The sequence below is a fragment of the Grammomys surdaster genome, unplaced genomic scaffold (genome assembly GCF_004785775.1).
Source record: "Grammomys surdaster isolate TR1022 unplaced genomic scaffold, NIH_TR_1.0 262, whole genome shotgun sequence".
Lineage (NCBI taxonomy): Eukaryota > Metazoa > Chordata > Mammalia > Rodentia > Muridae > Grammomys > Grammomys surdaster.
The window spans coordinates 5,306,017-5,325,763 of record NW_021604703.1 but is presented as its reverse complement, the minus strand read 5'-3'; the positions used below and the strand labels follow the sequence as shown (position 1 = coordinate 5,325,763).

At 49.5% G+C, this 19,747-nt stretch overlaps 1 protein-coding gene across 1 annotated transcript in view; it reads left to right on the top strand.

The window, feature by feature from the left end:
* Positions 1 to 7,204: 7,204 nt before the first annotated feature.
* The window catches only part of Grm6 (glutamate metabotropic receptor 6), a 13,069-nt gene continuing 526 nt past the window's right edge, over positions 7,205 to 19,747 (top strand). Inside the window, exons 1-9 of the mRNA XM_028775956.1 lie at positions 7,205 to 7,690; positions 9,304 to 9,520; positions 10,081 to 10,216; positions 11,647 to 11,801; positions 13,020 to 13,160; positions 13,263 to 13,463; positions 14,521 to 14,666; positions 14,758 to 15,381; positions 18,357 to 18,668. Coding sequence (XP_028631789.1) covers positions 7,205 to 7,690; positions 9,304 to 9,520; positions 10,081 to 10,216; positions 11,647 to 11,801; positions 13,020 to 13,160; positions 13,263 to 13,463; positions 14,521 to 14,666; positions 14,758 to 15,381; positions 18,357 to 18,668 — 2,418 coding nt within the window. The remainder of the gene's footprint in view (positions 7,691 to 9,303; positions 9,521 to 10,080; positions 10,217 to 11,646; positions 11,802 to 13,019; positions 13,161 to 13,262; positions 13,464 to 14,520; positions 14,667 to 14,757; positions 15,382 to 18,356; positions 18,669 to 19,747) is intronic.

Genomic DNA, 19,747 nt, shown 5'->3' with positions numbered 1-19,747 from the left:
CCTCGGACCATATGGAGAGGGACTGACCCCTAAAGGCTGAAAGTCTGCTTTTCAGTTGGCAGGAGCTTTCAGGCTTTTTTTGTACAGGCTTCATTCAAAATTACAATGGCAATACTACTAAAGAGCGCAAAGGGAGTGTGCATTAAAAGTGTAGAAGAATAAGGCGCTGGCTGCTTCAGATAGTGAAAGGACTGTCCTCTTTAATTTTTTTAATAGAAAATTATGCTCTTTCTAGGCTACAAAAGATACATAATATACACATTCTTTCATTGCTGGCTCATACTTCAATATTAAGAAAATAAACTGTCATATTAGTTATTACTGCCACGAGCAGCTCAGATTTTCAGGGAAAGCAAAGAGGTAGGAATAAAATTTATTCGTTACTTGAGTTGGAAGTGTATCCCTGTCTTTGTCCACTGTAAAGGTTCTGAAGAATGACAATATGGCCTCAATTAGATCCAAATTATGTTCTCTAGGTAGCAATTAACACAAAGAATTCCTTAAGGAAGTCTCAGGGGATGGGGCACACGACAAGATCTGTGCCTGAAAGGAAGTCAGCAAAAGGCCACACATATCGCAGTGTCCCAGGAGCCAACTTGAAGGACTTCTGCTGAACCGAGGTGGGAGAATTTCATCAGTAGAAGACTCTGCAAAGCTCTGAAAGTCACTAAATGCTGTACGATTCTATCTTGCTTCTATTTCTGTCAAAATGTACCAGAAGGAATGGAATTACCCCCTTCAAAAAAAAAAAACCTCACCAAATCACCCACAGAGAAAGCATTCAACACATGCTAAAACATACCACTTTAGTTTATGGGCTGTTTTGGTACTTTCTGTAGGCTTTTAGTCGATAGTTTTGACAACCTAAAGAAGATCCCCAGATGGCTAAACTTTTAAGTCATGAATGAAGTAGATATTACCAAACTGCTTTTTCAGTGTCCATTTAGATAATCATGTTTTTGCCTTTAATCTGTTAATGTAGTGAATTACAGAAATACATTTCCTAAATCATTACATCCCCCAAGTCGTTAATCCGCTAAAGTACATCTCTGGGTCAAACATGACAGATTTGTCTCTGTCAGTTTGTAACTGTTGGGCTGGCTCTTTCTGTCCCCTCTGCTTCTTGGTTTGGCCTGAACATTAATTTCATTTTTTTATTTTACCTATAATTAATTTCACTATGTGTGTTGTCATTTTCTCCTATTCTGTGATATTTTATTAACAGAGAAATTCCTGTGTAAAAGTTGAGTTTCACGGGTTAGTTTGCTGTTCCCTGGAAGGCTTCACATGTATATTTTCTGTTCTGAGTGAGAGCACTCCCATGTTCTGCAGTACAACCTGTTGTGTTTTATAAAAAGATTAAGAGAGATGGTATATGTTTGGTGGATGTGTAGTCAGATGTGGGGGGAAGGGGTACATCCACGGGCCCATGCTGAGGCATCCCTTCCTCCTAAGGGACCAGTCACATGACAGTATAGTGTAGAATAGAGTTTATTCCGGGCATGGAGAGAGAAGTTGAGAGAGAGAGAGAGAGAGAGAGAGAGAGAGAGAGAGAGAGAGAGAGAGAGAGAGAGGAATGGGAGCATGAGCAAGAGAGACAGGAGAGGGCAAGCAGACCCTTTTATAGTGAGTCAGGCACACCTGGCTGTTGCCAGGTAACTGAGGGGCAGAGCCCAGACTAATGCCAACACAACCTGAGGAAGGAGAGATGTGTTTGGTGTTCCTTCGTCTTCTTCACCTCACTGGGTCTGCCTGTTCTCTGAAAAATGCTGTGGTCATTTCCATTTCTTTTCTACCCCACAGCGCTGAAATGGAGCCCATGGCCTTGTGCATGCTAGGCAGGCACTCTACTGTGGAGCTAGACTTTTTTTTTAAAGGTCGGGATCTAGTTTTGCATTAATGTCCTGCTTTCAAATCTGCTTATAGCTTAGTGAGTTGTTTTGCTTTTATCCCCTCATACTCTCAGTTTTTCTTTTGAAGTTTCACACACAAATTTTCAGCATGAACACCCTTTGTTGTTTCTTGATGTTGTTACTGTTGTTATTTTGACATTGGTCTTCGTCTGGGCTCCAGCTGCTGTTCTTTCTACCTGCCAGACATCAACACTGCTTTACCTTACTCTTCATTCAGGTTTCTGCTCACGACACCATCCGCCTTGCTGTGTATTCAACTGGATATCCATATGCAAATGATTGATGTTGGACCCAACCTCATACTATACTCAACATGGATCAGAGATCTAAACGTTAGAGCTAGAATCCTAGAACGCTAAACATAAAACACAAGCACATAGGTGATGTCTTAGTTATGGTTTCTATTGCTGTGATAAAACACTGGGACTAAAAGCAATGGGGGGGGGGGCAGGGCAGGGAGGAAAGGTTTGATCTTAGCTTAGAACTCTCTCCACGTTCCATCAGTGAATGAGTCAGAACAGGACGTGAGGCAGGAACTGAAGCAGAGGCCATGAAGAAAGCTGCTTACTGGCTTGATCCTTGTGGCTCGCTCAACCGACTTTCTTATTGACTCCAGCTGCAGCACTCAGAACAGGCCCTGGACACTACCTAGCTAGCGCAGCAGAACTGACCCTGGTGTGGAGGATACAGGTGACCCATCCCCGAGAGCGAAAGCTCAGGAGAGCTGGCCACACCACTCATCTGCTGTGAGGTGCCATGGCTGTGGAGGTGATGCTCTCCTCACTTCCTCACTCTCTGCCACCTGAGGCAGTAGGGAGAGCTGCCCCCAGGGACATCATAGTGGGAGAGCTGGTTCTGCCCCTCACTGGCGGCAGCACTCGAGAGAGTGGATCCTGCACCTCCCCTTGGCTGCACAGTAGCACTGCCACTGGTAGAGGGGGTGTGGGTTGCCCCCCACTCCCTCATCCCTCAGGGTAAGAGCATGGGAGAGGGGCCCTGTCACTTGTCTGGTGTGAGGTGGCGTGGGTGCAGGGATTATGCCCTCCTCCCCCATCTGCAGTGTCTAGGAGAGCTGGCCCTGGATCATGAGAAGGAGAGAGAGCTAGGGGCCCCTCATTAGCTGTAACACTTGAATAAGTGGGCCCTGCACCTCACCTCGGCAATAGGTGGAGCTGGCCCTGATGGTGAAAGCATGGGTAAGCCAGGCCCGAGGGTGTGAGAGCAGGAGAGCTGGCCCAGCTTCTCACAGGCTGCAGCACTTGGGAGAGTGAGCCCTGAGCCTTGACTGGGCAGCTCAGTGGGGCCGACCCTGTAGGAATGGGTGCAGATGAACCATCCCAAAGGTATGAGAGCAAGAGAGCTGACCCTGCTGATGGATGACATGGCAGCATCGACTGGCCTGGCTCGAACAGTGCTGGAGAGTTCACACTGGTAGTGTGGGTAAGGGAAAACTGGCAGGCTGACCAGCTCAGCTATCACTCAGGCCCAGATCCAGGGCTCTGAACTGGCCCATCCCCCAAATCGATATCATCTGTGAACAATTGGGATGCATGAAAGGGACAGTCCCGCTATTCCAAAACTGCAGGATCTCCATGGCACAGGGTAACAACAGGATAACCTGGAGGGGGCCTGATGAGGATCCAATAATGATGTTGTCATAGAAGCCAAAGACTTTGACCCAGACCATTGATACCTTACAATGAACATCTTCAAGTGAAGATGTGTGGACAGAGGGATAGAGTGTGGGACACACTGCAACACACTACAGCTTCCACAGTGAGATGTTTTCTATACTGTTTTATTGTTGTTGTTGGTGGTGGTGGTGGTTGTGGTGGTGGTGGTGGTGGTGTGTGTGTGTATTATTTTGGGGAGAGGTTGCAAGGGTGAAGAGAGGGGATGAGGGGATGGAGAGATACTGGGTTCATGATGTGAAACTCACAAAGAGTCAATAAAGTTGAAAAAAAAACACCTCAAAAAGTAGTTTTTAAGAGTATCAAAACAGAGTCTCCTTGCTGTTTTACTGTATTCCATCAAGCTAAGTAACTTTATGGGAGAGGGTATCTCTACCTCAACCCCCAGTTTCATACTACTAAAGTGCAAAATTTCCAAGAGTAAGCTACGAATCTTGGGCCTGTAAATTATTTTTAAACTAATATATGTTCAAAACAATGAGTTATAGAAAGAAAATTCCATTTATAGGATGTTCCATTCACTCCTGGTAAGCTATTCTCCCTGGCTGCCACCAGGCTACCCTGCAGTGGCATCGCTGAGTGGTCGTAGCTGACAAGACGGTCTTTGTGCAGCACGTTCATGTGACAATCGAACTGAAGGGCATTTCTGATGGTGCAAAGGTGTACTGAAGGAAGCTCGCATAGGCAGGTATCAACGAGTGCTGATGGCAGATTGTTCTAAACAACCCATCCTGCTAGCACTGAAAGGTCTACAGTTGCCCTGGGTTTGGCAGAGGAGCCTAGCAGAAAGACAGGCTGTCAAAGCAGCAGTGGGATGAGGGATGGGGTGGTGGCTAGTCCTCCCTGTCAACTTAACAGTCTTGGAATCACCTGGGAGACACATCTCTGAGTGTAACTGTGAGAGGCTCTCTAGAGAGGTTAAACTGAGGGAGCATCACCCATCCTGAGTGTGTGTGGCACTATAACTGAATACAAACAGAAAAGAAACAAGCTGGCTGGGGGCACCAGAACTCATCTCTCTTTTCTTACTGCCTGTGGACACAATGTGATTGACCACTTCACACTCTTTCCAGCAAACCTTGCTGTCATGAATGACTGTGTTCCCTCAAGCTGTGAGCCAGAATACTTGTTTTTGCCTGCATTTTGTCATAGCAATGAGAAACATAACCAATATGGAATTACTTAGTTCCACACGTTCCACATTGGTCCATGCAGGACACTGAGGCCTAGGTGGGCATCCACAAATGCAGATACCATACTTTTCAACATCCTTATGCTAGAGACGGTAAGGGATGCTCCAACTCTCTTGTCTACATGTTCTCTAAAAATGAGAAGGTGGCCAATTCACAGCACTCCTAGTTAAGAGGGCAGAAGCTTTGCCACCACCCATTCATTAAACCCTCAAAGATACAGTCTTAAGTTAATTCTATATGGAAAACCACCTGATTGTTAAATGCCCCACTAAGCTGGCTTCCATCACAGGAGTGAACCAACCGCTCTGGCTATGGCAAGAGAAATCAGAGAATGGTAGTATGTTTCTGCTGCTTGCTGTCTCCATCAGCCATGTCCAGATCTCTGCTGCCACCTTAATCCACACTGGCTAATGGAGCCCAAGCTGGCTCAGGCCCTGAGTTCACTAATCCCTGGAGGCTGGGGCTCAGCAACTGTCTCCAAGATGCCTTTGCTGTCCAGCATCAGAGAGCTCAATCTTGTCCTCTGTTGGCAATGATGGGAAAGTATCTTCCGGCAGGTATGAATCAGCTCCAGAAAGCTAGGAAGTTTTCAGAAATGACCTGGAGGACAGCCAAGGGCTCCTGACCCAGATGGGAGCTGCAGGGTAAACTAACCCCATCTTTCTCTCTCCAAACCAGTGTGTGGGCTGGTGTTTATCACCACTCTGAAAAGCAAATCTAGTTGCTGACAAAGGCCAGCTGCATGGCCTTAGACTGCCAACCACTTGCTGAGGTGTCTATTTCCCTGTCTGGAGATGGAGAGAGACTCTCTGCAAGGCTTCTGTGTGTTTGCTGATGCCGAAGGTCTGCTCAGCAGTTTCCAGCCTTACCAAGCCTTCTCGCACCTGTCCTTCAGACACACTGTGCTGGCACACTCTGGCAGGCTCGCCTCCTATCATCTGCCCCAGAGAAAGTTGGGGTGGCCCTTACATAAGATGGCTCAGTTGTTAAAAGTGCTTGCTGCGCAGAGAGAGAGAGAGGAAAGAGAGAGAGAGAGAGAGAGAGAGAGAGAGAGAGAGAGAGAGAGAGAGAGCGCAAAATGTCTGGATTATGTAGGAAAGAACCACCCCTGGGCTGGAAAGTTCAGGCCTGGGGTCAGGTAGGGACTGAGGGATGCTGGGAGAACCTGGAAGTCAAATCTGCTCTGATATGGAAAATGTGTACCTTTTCCGGGTCCAGAAACCAAACAGGAGAGAACTAACTGTAGCGTGCAAGTGCATGTGCCACATATCACACACACACACACACACACACACACACACACACGATAAATAAATACATATACAAATATCTTAAGAGGGAAAAGGTTCTAGTGGTCAGGACAGAGAATGAGAATGGTGGGAAGATAGGAGAGTCCAAGAATGTAGGGAGCAGGGTAGGGAGGCAATTAGAGTGGAATAAGCCACATTTGGAGACCATCTAGGTAGGTACAGAAACGCAGAACACAGAGAAAAGAGCAGCGTCAGAGCGTCTGCAACCTCTAGTCAGGTCAGGGTGTTCTAGAGACACCTGTGTGCTCTCCCTGAAGCCTGATGCAGCCACAGAGGAAGCTTGCCTTCCAGTCAGAGATTACACAGTTTCACAACCGGTCAGACCACCTTGCAGGAGAGACTAGATCCCAACGACCAGAACCACTTGGCTGTGAATGTCCTTTTCTGTTTAAACCTAAGTCTCTGAATACCGACCTGGGGGGGGGGGGGGCGCCCCTGGACCTCTTTTTTCCTCTTCTCAGTGTGGCCAGAAACATTGTGTAAATCTCTTATCTCCAGCTTTCACTATTATCTGTCTCTTTAATTGGCATATCGAGCATGAGTGGCCACGCTTATTGGTGTTGCTGGATCAGACGCAATTTAAAGACAGGCTAGGGAAGAAACACACCCAGGGAGCCAGAGAAGCAGAGAGGGAAGAGAGCCCTTCCTCCACTCTCAAGCTCTGGAGGGGGTCTCTGCCCTCACCCTCATCCCTCCCCAGAATCCTTAAATCCTCTAGGCTGAAGCTCTGATTTTACAGCTGTCACAGACTCGTCCTACTAGCCAGAGGTTGGCTCAGGTAAGCACTACTGGGGAGGTAGCCTAGAGTGCGCTGATCCAGGGGAAGAGGTGCCCAGAACTGTCGGGGGAAGCAGTGGGACCGGAGGGGTAGTGAGAACCATCGACAGGGGACCTTTTCAGGGAGAATGAGAGCAACCCTCTGGAGGCCTGGGAGAGGCAGCTGAGTTGCCGGCGGGCGAGTCACCAAGTCACCAACTTTTCCTGCGTTCTCAGTGTCTGGCCAGATTCCCGAAGTGGCAGCTGAGCACGGGGTGGCAGCTGCGTCCGCAGCCGCTCAAGGCGTCCGGGTAACTTCCTTTCCCGCAGCCCAGGAGCAGATGGGGCGGCTCCGGGTGCTGCTGCTGTGGCTAGCCTGGTGGCTGTCGCAGGCGGGCATAGCCCACAGTGCGGGCTCGGTGCGCCTGGCGGGTGGCTTGACGCTAGGCGGCCTGTTCCCGGTGCACGCGCGGGGCGCCTCTGGGCGCGCATGCGGGGCGCTGAAGAAGGAGCAGGGCGTGCATCGGCTGGAAGCGATGCTCTACGCTCTGGACCGCGTCAACGCCGACCCGGAGCTGCTGCCCGGTGTGCGACTGGGCGCGCGGCTGCTCGACACCTGCTCGCGGGACACCTACGCTCTGGAGCAGGCGCTGAGCTTCGTGCAGGCGCTCATCCGAGGCCGCGGCGACGGCGAAGAGGCCAGCGTGCGCTGCCCTGGGGGCGTCCCCCCGCTGCGCGCCGCACCTCCAGAGCGCGTGGTGGCGGTGGTGGGAGCCTCGGCTAGCTCCGTGTCCATCATGGTCGCCAACGTCTTGCGCCTGTTTGCGGTGAGGGCGGGCGTCTGCCACCCGTCGTCTCTCCCAGGTTATCCGATACCTTCACTTCCTTCTGAAAGAGTCTGTTTCAATCTTTCCCAATCATCCAGATTAAAAAGCTGTTGTCCACAGAGGCAGATCAATTTTCCCAGCCTGGCTGGTCTGGCATCTTTGTGTGAAGGGTGCCCCTTCCCACAGAAGTCTGTGTCTCGAACCAGGTTGGCTAAGGGCAGATTGGACCGAGTCCCCACTTGTCCACTCATTCGGGTTCTGCTGACACCTTGTGTAGTCTTACAATGTGCTCCCGCTCATGAGCACCCGTAGGTGATAATGACATTTAGATTTCACGGGAACTAGGCCCTTCTTTAGAAGTCCTCGGAAGTGGCCCTGAGCTACCCCGGGGAGCAAAGAGTACTGAGGAGTCGAGTGCCACTCTTTTTTTCTTTTTTTAAAATCCCATTTAAATTCCATTTCAAAATGCTTTCCTTTAACCCCTTCTGGTGCGCGGGGTGTGGGGTGGGCTTTTAAAGAAGTCCAGAGCTCCCTCTCCTTTTCTATACAGCTTATCAGCAAGGCTCTACATCTTCATCGCAAGAGGGTATTGTATTCTTTGTATTCTGGACACCTCAGGATCCAGGGATTGGAGTGCCTCTGGAGAGGGCATGTCTATAGCAGCTAGAAGGCCTTTCTCTGCCTTCTTTCCTCTGCTTTTTGCTTTCTTATTTATCTCCACTCCATCTGTCTCTCTGACCCTCTCTAGCTAAGCCTCATCCGTTCTCCAGCTCTTCCCCACCCCCTTGCTCTCACTTTTCTATTCTCCCACTCCCTTTGCTGTACTGCCGCCACACTCACCCCGCCCTAGAACAGCCCCAGCCCCCAACCCCCACCTCCTCCCCCTCCTGGCTTCCCAAGACTTCCGGGCCACACTTTGGGCTGTCTGCTTGTCCCTCTTTACCTCCTGAAGGGCCACATCTGCTATCTGTTTTAATGCAGATCTGCTTCCTGCCCAAGTCCCTCAGCCTCCTTTTCCCGTTTTCTCAGCTGTATTCCCCACCCCCACCCCAGGTCCCACTTTCTTGTAGTTTGTAGTTTAGTCCTATAATCCCTGCTGTTAATCTATCTAATGGTCATGGATCAAACCTAGCTTTGATCAAGCCTCTCCACTGGACTGTCTAGCCTGATTCTCCAGCTCTAATCTGCTCTGATCCTAGCAGAGAACTGATGTTGACAAAGACTGGCTCTCCCTCTAGGACATAGGGCCAACAGAACACCCTTTCCCCTAGACCAGGGCAGACTTTCCCTAAGCTCCAGGGTCCTCTTCATCTTGTAGCCTTTGCAGCTATCAGTGGTAACGCTGCTGGGAGCCCTTCCAACCTTCCAGTCACTAGATGCTTTCACAGATAGCCCACTAGGTCCATACACTTAGCATTTGTGTGTGGCCCTTCTATCTGGCCTCTAACTCTCCCCCTCAAACCTTCCATCCTTCATCTGAGTCACAGGTCCCTATTGTCCCCGAAAAGCTATTGCCAACTTGTCTGTGACTTATCCATGTCCTGAATCCCCAATGCCACCCTGGTTTTTGGAGCCTACAGCCACAGCCTAGCTATCTGTCCTTCCTGCTTCAGATACCTCAGATCAGCTATGCCTCCACAGCCCCAGAGCTCAGTGACTCCACACGCTACGACTTCTTCTCCCGAGTGGTGCCTCCTGACTCCTACCAGGCCCAGGCCATGGTGGACATTGTGCGGGCACTGGGATGGAATTATGTGTCTACACTGGCCTCTGAGGGCAACTATGGCGAGAGCGGGGTTGAGGCCTTTGTGCAGATCTCCCGAGAGGCTGGTGAGTTGGGAGTTGGCACTGGGGTTCCAGGCAACAGTCAACTAACAAAGGGGAAAGCCAGGATCCATAGGATGGGATATATGGAGAGAGGGGGTCTCTATGGACAGGCAGGATAGTGCAACAAGAGGGTGAGGCCCCTTTAAGGCTGTGCTGTATTCATCATGTTGCGACCTTTTAATGCAGTTCCTCATGTTGTAGTGACCCCCAACCATTAAATTATTTTTTGTTGCTACTTCATAACTGTAATTCTGCTATTGCTATGAATTGTAATGTAAACAACTGTGTTTTCTAATGGTAGGTGACCCCTATGAAAGGGTTGTTCAATCCCCAAAGGGGTCATGACCCACATGTTGAGAACTGGTACTTTAAGGGATCCAGGTCATGCTTATGGTATGCTTGGTAGGGTCCAGACAAGCTCTCTACCCTTCAAACTCCACAATTCAGCCCTACACAGGGTTTAAGTCACATACTTGTAACATGTAGTCACAGAAGCAGCAGGCAGGTGGGTATGTGAGAGGGTAGCTGAGACAAGGGTTGACTTTGGTATCCCTGCCATCCAGGAGGCGTCTGCATTGCTCAATCCATAAAGATTCCCAGGGAGCCAAAGCCAGGAGAATTCCACAAAGTCATCCGGAGGCTCATGGAGACACCCAACGCCCGAGGCATCATCATCTTCGCCAATGAGGATGACATCAGGTGGGACAGGTGACACACTCAGTCACCAAGTATACTCTTTGTTGCTCTTCCTAAGAGACCTAGTCTTCCTCACTCCCAGCCATGAGCAACTCTTCTTCTGTCTCTAAGTTCTTCCTGTTGCCATCTGGAGTCTTCTGTTCCGGGAATGAGACTGGCTTCACTGGCTGAAGATGCCCCAGGCCTGGTCTGGGGAATCCAGGAAAACATGGCTGTTTTTATTGTTTACTGTGGGAGAGGGAACTGGTAGACAGACCCAAAAGCAGAAAACATACCACGAGGGACGCTGCTCCAGGAAACTCTGAAACCTACATTATCTTAAGCCAGCCAAGGCTCTTCTCCAGCCTAGGAGGTTGGGCATGACACTGGTGGAGGAATTTGTGGACAGAATGGCTTCTGAGTGCCCCTGACGTTCCCCAATGGAGCTCTCTGCGTTAATCCATTGTTCTTTACTATAATAAAATATCCAAGTCAGGGCAACTTTTTAGGAAGAGACATATTTTTAACATAAACTTTTGGAGGTTGGAAGGTTAGGCAGCACGACACCAGCTCTGCTGAGGGGCTAGCTTGCATCACGTTTTGACAAATGATATCATGGAAGGAAGGAGTAGGAGAGAGTGCATGGTGACAGGGAACATCAGAAAGAAGAGGGACAGGGTTCACTCTCTTATAACTATTCATGTTCACAGAATTACCTCACCCCTCTCAAGGTCAAGAGCAATGTCCCCAGTGGCCCAACAATTTTTTATTTTTGAGACAGAGCCTCCCTGTGTATCCCTAAACTTGCTATGTGGGCGCAGCTGGCCTCCTGAGAGCTGGGATTAAAGGCATTCAATGTCAGGACTGGCTTAGAGCCTCCTAACATTTGCATTGAGGTGGAAGCTTCCATCAGATAGAAACACTCAAAATAAGTGCAAACTATAGCATCATCTGTGGGCCAGTGTGGCGTGGGTTAGAGTGGACAGAGGGCTAGGAAGATGGCTCAGCCAGTACAGTGCCTGCTACACAAGCATGAAGACCCGAGCGTAACCCCAGCAGCATACTGCTTGTAATCTCAGACAGGGGAGCCAGAGATAGAAGGATTGTTGGGGCTCCTTGGCCAGCAAGCCTACTCAAATCAGAAGCTCCAGGGCATTGAGGAAATCTTTGTCTGAAATAAATAAATACATAGTAATAAGTAAGGTATAGAAGCCACCTAAAGTTGACCCCTGGCCATCACACACACACACACACACACACACACACACACACCAATACAACACATGTGCACATGCACACACACACACTCATACACACAGTGGGCAGAGCCCTGATAAACAGGGATGTGATGATTGATGTGGAGAAGGATGCAGGGATACAGGATGGGTGGTGGCTAAGACCAAACTGGAGAAAGAGCCTAGGCTGTAACTCACTTCTAGCTCTGTTCCTACCAGGAGGGTCTTGGAGGCAACACGCCAGGCCAACCTGACTGGCCACTTCCTGTGGGTTGGCTCAGACAGCTGGGGATCCAAGATCTCTCCCATCTTGAACCTAGAGGAAGAGGCTGTGGGGGCTATCACCATCTTGCCCAAAAGAGCTTCAATCGATGGTAAGTCCCCCACACACACACTCATCCTCCCAGTGCTTCTTTGGGATGCTCATTTCCACATTTCACATTTGTCTAACAGACACCACTCTCTTCCAGGAGTCCCACGTCCGGTGTAACTCTGAGATTCTGTAGTCTCATCCCAGCAAGCAGTGTTTGAATGAGGCATATGAGGGAAAGGAAACTCAGCTGGGTCCAGAGAAAAGAGCCCCTAGTGTTTTGCTGTTGTTTTAAAATTCAATGCATATAGTTTTGGTTGTACCAAAGGGGATTTAAATGGGAAAGTTGGCAGGAGAGAAACCAAGGTCGTGGAATAGACTATCCTTCTGATCCAAGTGATGAAGCGAGGCAAGCCTTCCTTGTCTGTCTCCCTGCCAGCTCCATTCCCAGCTGGGAGCACTACGAAGAGTCTACCAGTAAGGGTTCACTTTGTGAGGGGCTTTCTCATTTCTCCAAAAAGGGAACTGAAACTGAAGCCTTGATGGCATGCTTCGGGGACCCAGTAGAGGATGCATTCCTCCTCCCACAGGCTTGTGGGGATGCCCACCTTCACACCCTTTCTTTTAGCTAGAATGCTAAAGAATTGTCAAGTGGGAAAGCTGGTCTGAGAAGAGTGTTAGCAGTCAAGGCATTTCATCTGAAGGGATCTGGAAGTGGGTGGTGCCAGTGTGGAGCAGTGAGCCAATGGTGTTCTCAGAGCCTTGGATTCTTCTAGTTAGATTTCTTCCTAAAGCTTTGTATTTTTTGTGCCTCTGGTTTCACATTCACAAGATGGATAGTGAAGCCTTGTTGATTACATAGCCATAGCAGCACCTAGCCATCACTTAAAGGGCAGTAAAAAATTCTTCAAGGATGCAAATACTATTCCAGAACCGACATGTACCTTCTCCCCTTTTTCCATTTTGTGTGTGTGTGTGTGTGTGTTTGTGTGTGTGTGTGTGTGTGATACATGATGAAAGTGTATGTGAGTGCATGTAGGCCTGAGGTTGACTTCAGGAATCATCCTCACTGTATTCACTGAGGCAGGGTCTCTGGGTCCAACCCATAGCAAGACTATGGCTAGTCTTGCTAGTCAGCTTGCTTTGGCGGATTCTCCTGTCTCTGCCTTCAGAATCCAGATCTTGGTCACAGGACCACTCCTGGCTACACAGTGGGCCAGTGACCAAAGGACATGAGAGAAGCACACCTGGGCCAGATGATCACCACCCTTCTACCTCTTAGGATTTGACCAATACTTCATGACTCGTTCCCTGGAGAACAACCGCAGAAACATCTGGTTTGCTGAGTTCTGGGAAGAGAATTTTAACTGCAAACTAACCAGCTCAAATGGCCAGTCAGATGATTCCACTCGGAAATGCACAGGTGAGCACTAACCAGGATGGGGACGGTGACAGTGGAGAGGGTGGGGAGTTCAGGTTTGGTATCTAGGAGCCAGGCACACTTCCTCTGGGCCTCCTAGGACAGGTGAGGAACGCATCGGCCAGGACTCCACCTATGAACAGGAGGGGAAGGTGCAGTTCGTGATAGATGCTGTGTATGCCATCGCTCATGCTCTGCACAGCATGCACCAAGCACTCTGCCCAGGCCACACAGGTCTTTGCCCAGCCATGGAGCCTACTGATGGCCGGACACTGCTGCACTACATCCGAGCAGTCCGCTTTAATGGTGAGTGGGTGCCTGGACCCACAGGGTGGGAAAGCCAGTTTCCATGGGTTGATTGATAGCCTATTAGTGGAAAAAGGGACAGGATGGAAGAGTACACACAAAGACTGGTCCCTGGAGATCTGAGCCAAGTGTAGGCCTCTACATTTTTAACCCTCCTGGGGCTTCACCTTTAGAGCCAATTTGCAAAATTCAATGTTGAGGAACTGCTCTTTGATCCATCTACCTGGACCCCACAAGTCACATAGACCTTCCTGTCCACTGCAGGTAGCTGTTAAAAGACCCAGGCTCTGTGGTGGGCCTGGGGCCTAGTACAGACCCTAGGAAGCACCCTGTTGTGGATGCACAGCCCACTCTGAGTCACAGGCTTCCAAATATAGCCCCAGCCAGGCTCTGAGTTGTTGGAGCAAAAGGCACGGGTCTGACATGTTCCCTGCACCAACAGAAGCTGGGTAAAGTCCAGACTCTACAGAATGTATCTGAACAGACCCAAAGAAATTCCCCATGTGTATGTGGCTTGCAGGAGTAGTGCTTATTATAGTCAATTTCTGTCCTACATAAAACTGTACACTCCCTACCAGGTTCTTGGGATGCCTGCTATTTTGGTTTTGTGAGACTTGTGTATATGTGTATACCTTCGGTTCATAACTACGGAGGTGCATCAGGTCTCTATCACTCCCCACCGTCTTATTACTTTGAGGCAGGGTCTCTCACTAAAACTAGAACTAGACCCAGCAGTCCTCCTGTCTCTGCCCCTGAGCACTGAGAGAGAGTGCAAAGATCTGAACTCAGGTGCCCATGCTTGAGCAGCAAGGGCTGTTACCCCACTGAGCCATCTCCAGCTCCGAGGAGGCATGTCTTGTCCCATATCCTTCTCATGGCTGTGAGGCAGCATTTATCTCCTGCCCTGAAACTACATCCATTGCTCATGAGTGATGCTGAGTATCCTGCCAAGAACCTATCTAGTTCTTCTTTTATCCTGGCTGGTCTTTGAGGCTTCCCAGGAAGATGGCTTTTGGGGCTGGAAAAGCAGCCAGAGATGACTGGCCTCTCCCTATAGGTAGCGCAGGAACCCCAGTGATGTTCAATGAGAATGGAGATGCCCCCGGGCGCTATGACATCTTCCAGTACCAGGCAACCAATGGAAGCGCCAGCAGTGGCGGGTACCAGGCTGTGGGCCAATGGGCAGAGGCCCTTAGACTGGATGTAAGTGGCATGGACTAAGCTGCAGGTGGAGGTAAAGGGCTCTGAATTCCTGGTGGCAGAGGTCAGCAGCCTGTGTTTTTATCTGTCCCAGATGGAAGCTCTACAGTGGTCAGGGGACCCCCATGAGGTGCCCTCTTCCCAATGCAGCCTCCCCTGTGGGCCTGGTGAACGGAAAAAGATGGTGAAGGGTGTCCCCTGCTGTTGGCACTGTGAGGCCTGCGATGGGTACCGCTTCCAGGTGGACGAATTCACATGTGAGGCCTGTCCAGGAGACATGAGACCCACACCCAACCACACTGGCTGTCGTCCCACACCTGTGGTGCGCCTGACCTGGTCCTCTCCATGGGCTGCTCTGCCCCTTCTCCTGGCTGTCCTGGGCATCATGGCCACCACCACCATTATAGCCACCTTCATGCGACACAATGACACTCCCATAGTCCGCGCCTCTGGCCGTGAGCTAAGCTATGTGCTGCTCACTGGCATCTTCCTGATCTATGCCATCACCTTCCTCATGGTAGCCGAGCCTTGTGCAGCTGTCTGTGCTTCCCGAAGACTCTTGCTTGGCTTGGGCACCACACTCAGCTACTCAGCCCTGCTCACCAAGACCAACCGAATCTACCGCATCTTTGAGCAAGGGAAGCGCTCTGTCACACCACCACCGTTCATCAGCCCCACGTCTCAACTAGTCATCACCTTTGGCCTCACCTCACTGCAGGTGGGTCCCCAGATACCCCAGTAACATGGTGAGTGCATAAAGGGTGCACAAAGTCCTCCATCTTAAAGCTCAGAGAATAAGAGACTAGGGGTGCAGTTCATTTGGCAGAGGGCTTTCTTAACATGCAAAACCCCTAGGTTTGATTCTCCCAATGCAGCATAAACCCAGCATGGTGACACAAACCTGTTACATCAGCACTCAGGAGTCGGAAGTAGGAGGATCAGAAGTTCAAAGCCATCCTTGGCGCATAGCAATTTTCAGGCCAGTTGTGGTAGCACAAACCTTTAAACGCAGCACTTGAGAGATAGAGCACTCTACAGTGTTCATAGAGAGGGTTCTAGGCCAGCCTGAACTACATTGTGAGACCCTGTCTTTTTTTTTTTCCTTTTAAATCTTCAAAGAAGAGACTTTATATAATCAACTTTTCCCATTTTGGATGCTGTGTTTACAAATCAAAAGGATAGGTCAAACGTGGTGGTCCATGTCTTTAATCCTCGCACTTGGGAGGCAGAAGCAGGAGGATCTCTATGAGATTGAGGTCAGCCAGGATAACACAGTGAGACTGTTGAAATAACTAGCAGAACAATGCACCCTCTTTTTCTTCAGAATTGAGAGCAACTCACGTTTAAACCACTGTTTCCGTTGCTGAGTCTGTAGAGGAAACTGAACACCCACCTGTCTGATCATGCTGTTATCTGCTTCAGTTAACCAAGCTTTCCCACAGCCTGATTCACATGTATCCCAGAGGCCGCTGTCACCCCACGGGGGTTCTCCTTAGATGTTACTATCACTGTGTTGGACAGACACCACAGGCTGGATGTTCTCTATGGAGAAAGAACTAAGAAGTGAATGACGTGATGAAGGTCTGTGGTACCTGGTGTGACTGTGTGTACCCAGCCATGCTCTCTGGATGCTGATGCAGCCTGGCCCGTGTTGACAAGGCACATTCTCCTGGGCGGATGAGTCCTTCTTCCTTCCTGGCTTTGTATCCTCATGTTCACGTCCCATGGCATTGGTTCATGCAATGGATTCTCTGTGCTTAGAAGATGCTGGATCTTTTTTCAGATACCATTCCCTGAGCATCTTGAGAAGGTGCTCCAAGACTTCCCTCACTCATTGGATGGAGGTGCTTACAGGGGATTCTGTGCTCCCCTAACTCCTTGAGAATCATCTGTCTTGCCTCATGAATTGGGACTCCTCACACCTTCAGCTCTTCTAGATGTTTCCATCAATGCGTATACAGTGGTATTTCACTGCCCCCCCTTTTTTAAGATAGGGTCTCTCTATGCAGCCCTGTGGGCCTGAACTCACCCTGTAGACCAGGCTAGCCTGGAACCCATAGAAAGCTACCTGCTTCTACCTCTGAAGTGCTGGGATTAAAGGCGTGGCCACTACACCTGTCTTCAGTGCTCCTTCAATTTACCTACGAGTAACAGCCGGTGTAACTGAGCCCCTGGAGTCTCCTCCTCCCCATTCTCTGTTTTTATTCATTGCTCTGCCCACCCCCTTATTTCGTAGAAGCTTATTACAGCGTGGGTTGCTTATTCTGTAGCAGTCATGTGAGTTGTGTATGAGTATGCAGTGGCTACTGCTCCTCCTGTGTGTATCACCCTCAGGAACTAGTTGTTTTGAGTGACTTTTCCCCTACCCTAGGAGAAGCTTCCAATGTTGCTGGGCTGGTCAGATGGCGTGGGTTTATTTCATTAGGCCCAAGTTCCAGGAGCTGCTACCATAGTGTTCCTTCTGAGTAGACAAATTAGCAGAAGGGTCCTGCTCTAGTTTCTCTTCTGTTACTGTGAGAAACGCCATGACTACAAGTGATTTCATCAGTGCCTCCTGGTCATAGTACATCATTGAGTGAAGTCAGTGCAGGAACCATAGAAGAATGCTGCTTACTGGCTGGCTACCAAGCTAGCATTCAGCTTGTTTCTTAGAGGGTACTGCCCACAGCAGGCTGGCCCTTCTACATCAATCAGCAATAAAAAAAAAATGTCTCCACAGAATGCCAACAGGTCAGTCTGATGAAGGCAACTCTTCAATTGAGATCCCCCCCCCCCTTTTTAGAGGACACAATAGTGGATAGCTAGCTAGATTTCAGCCCCACCTATGTGTTCATCTGGCACTCATGCACAGTGAACAGCCAAAACTAACACATGGGTTGGCCCCTTCAGGGTCCCACTTTTATGTAGACATCTTGATTCCTATTCCTCAGTTTCCTTTGGCTTAGGGTCTGTCTGTTATCAGTAGGAAGTAGCTGAAACTTCATCTTCTCTCTGTTAGTGCCTGGGCGTTAGCCTCAGTTCACATTCTTACTACTATTGGCTGTTTCTCTGGCCTATGATGTGGGTATATTTGCTTCATTACACATTTACCCATAAGCTTATGGCATCCTGTTCACAGTTCCCTAGCTTTGGAGAGGGAAGGGGGGTTCCTGGGAGCCAGCCTTGCCACGTTGCTAGCTATGTACAAGTTGGTGCTATCAAGCCTATGGAGTGGCTTGGGTGTGAGGAGAGAACAGCCTTTTGGGGACTGGTCCTTATTGGTGGCACCTGCATTATTAGCTGGTTCCCTAAGATGCCACCATGTCCTCATAACAGATTATGTGGGTTCTCCATTCTGCATATGGAGAAACCGAGGCTGAGGAGGAGAGTCTAGAACCTTGAAGGTGCTCAGGGGCATGGCATTGCTGTTAAAAGTTCAGTTCGGGCAGGTCCAGTTGCTGCTCACTCACCCAACCCTGATGTGGTTGGTCCACATGTGCATCTAGCACATCTGTCCTTCCGCCCACCCCATCACAAGTCAGAACACACCTCTGGATGGTCCTACTTCATGGAGAGTATTTTAAGACTGAGCATCCAACTCAATAGGCCAAGAACATCACAGGGAATCTAACCTGCCAGAGAGCTGTGTGAGGGGCTAGAACAGACTCGTCGGTAGAAGAGAATATATCCCTGACACTGTGTTGGTTCTCACAGGTGGTGGGAGTGATAGCATGGTTGGGGGCCCAGCCTCCACACAGCGTGATTGACTACGAGGAGCAGAGGACGGTGGACCCCGAGCAGGCCAGGGGTGTGCTCAAGTGTGACATGTCCGATCTGTCCCTCATTGGCTGCCTGGGCTACAGTCTCCTGCTCATGGTCACGTGTACGGTATATGCCATCAAGGCCCGAGGTGTGCCTGAGACCTTCAATGAAGCCAAGCCCATCGGCTTCACCATGTACACTACCTGTATTATCTGGCTGGCTTTTGTCCCCATCTTCTTTGGCACCGCCCAGTCAGCTGAGAAGGTAACTGGGTCCCCCAGCAGGCTTTTTCTATCCATCCCCTCACTCCCTACTGAAGGTCTGGATTGTCCAGGAGCTGGGCCACTGATTCTGATGCCTCGTTGGAGTGACTGCGGGTTGACTGTACTCAGTCATCTCCCTCGAAGCCCTGGGCCTGTTCGTCCAGCCATCCTTCTTGCCCTCCGCTCACTTGCTGTTCTAGCGCTTCTCCTAACTGCTCATCCTTCGTGCTTCCTTTTTCTCTTTTCATTTGATTTCTTCTTATAGTTTATGCCCCTTATTAATCTACTGGCCAAGTGCTTGGCTTTCTCTAGTCACTTATTTAGGACTATAGAGCATTCATTTACCTGTGCCATCTTTTTGTTATACACTACTTTTTGAAAGCCTTGTCTATTCCCTCATTCCTATATTTGAAAGCATGTTCATTCATTTACTCAGTAACACGTTCTGGCTTTTTAGGAGTGGGACCCTTTTTCCAAGTGCCACCCTCCTCCTTTTTGGTAATTTGAAAAAATTGTGTGTGTGTGTGTGTGTGTGTGTTTGTATATATCATATGCATGCAGGTGCCCTTGGAGACCAGGAAAGGGCACAGGATCGCCCCTAGAACTGGGGTTACGTGTTGTTGTAAGCTGTCTAGTGTTGCCCCGAACCCATGTCCTCTACAAGAGCAACAAGTGCTCTTGACTGCTAAGCCACCTGTCCAGCCCCTTTTCCTTTTTTAAAGGAAAATGTAAAGGTTTACGGCTTCTCTGTGTGTGCTTGTATGTGTGTGTGTGTGTGTGTGAGAGAGAGAGCACGTGCGCATATGCCACAGTCCAAATTGTGTAGATTGTAAGACAACATTTGGGAGTCCAACTCTGGTTTACAGACGATGGCAAGTGAGTGCCTTTACCACTGAGCCATCTCTCAAGTCAAGACTCTTCCTTCTTACTAGTCCGCTCAGTCTATGTCACTCCATCTTCCTGTCCACACCAGACCCACACTGTGCCCGGCCTTTCTCCTAACTTTTCCTTTGTTCCAATTTTCATTCACTCGACTGAAGTAACTCACCTCCAGTCTATATGGTGGTGGTGGTGGTGGTG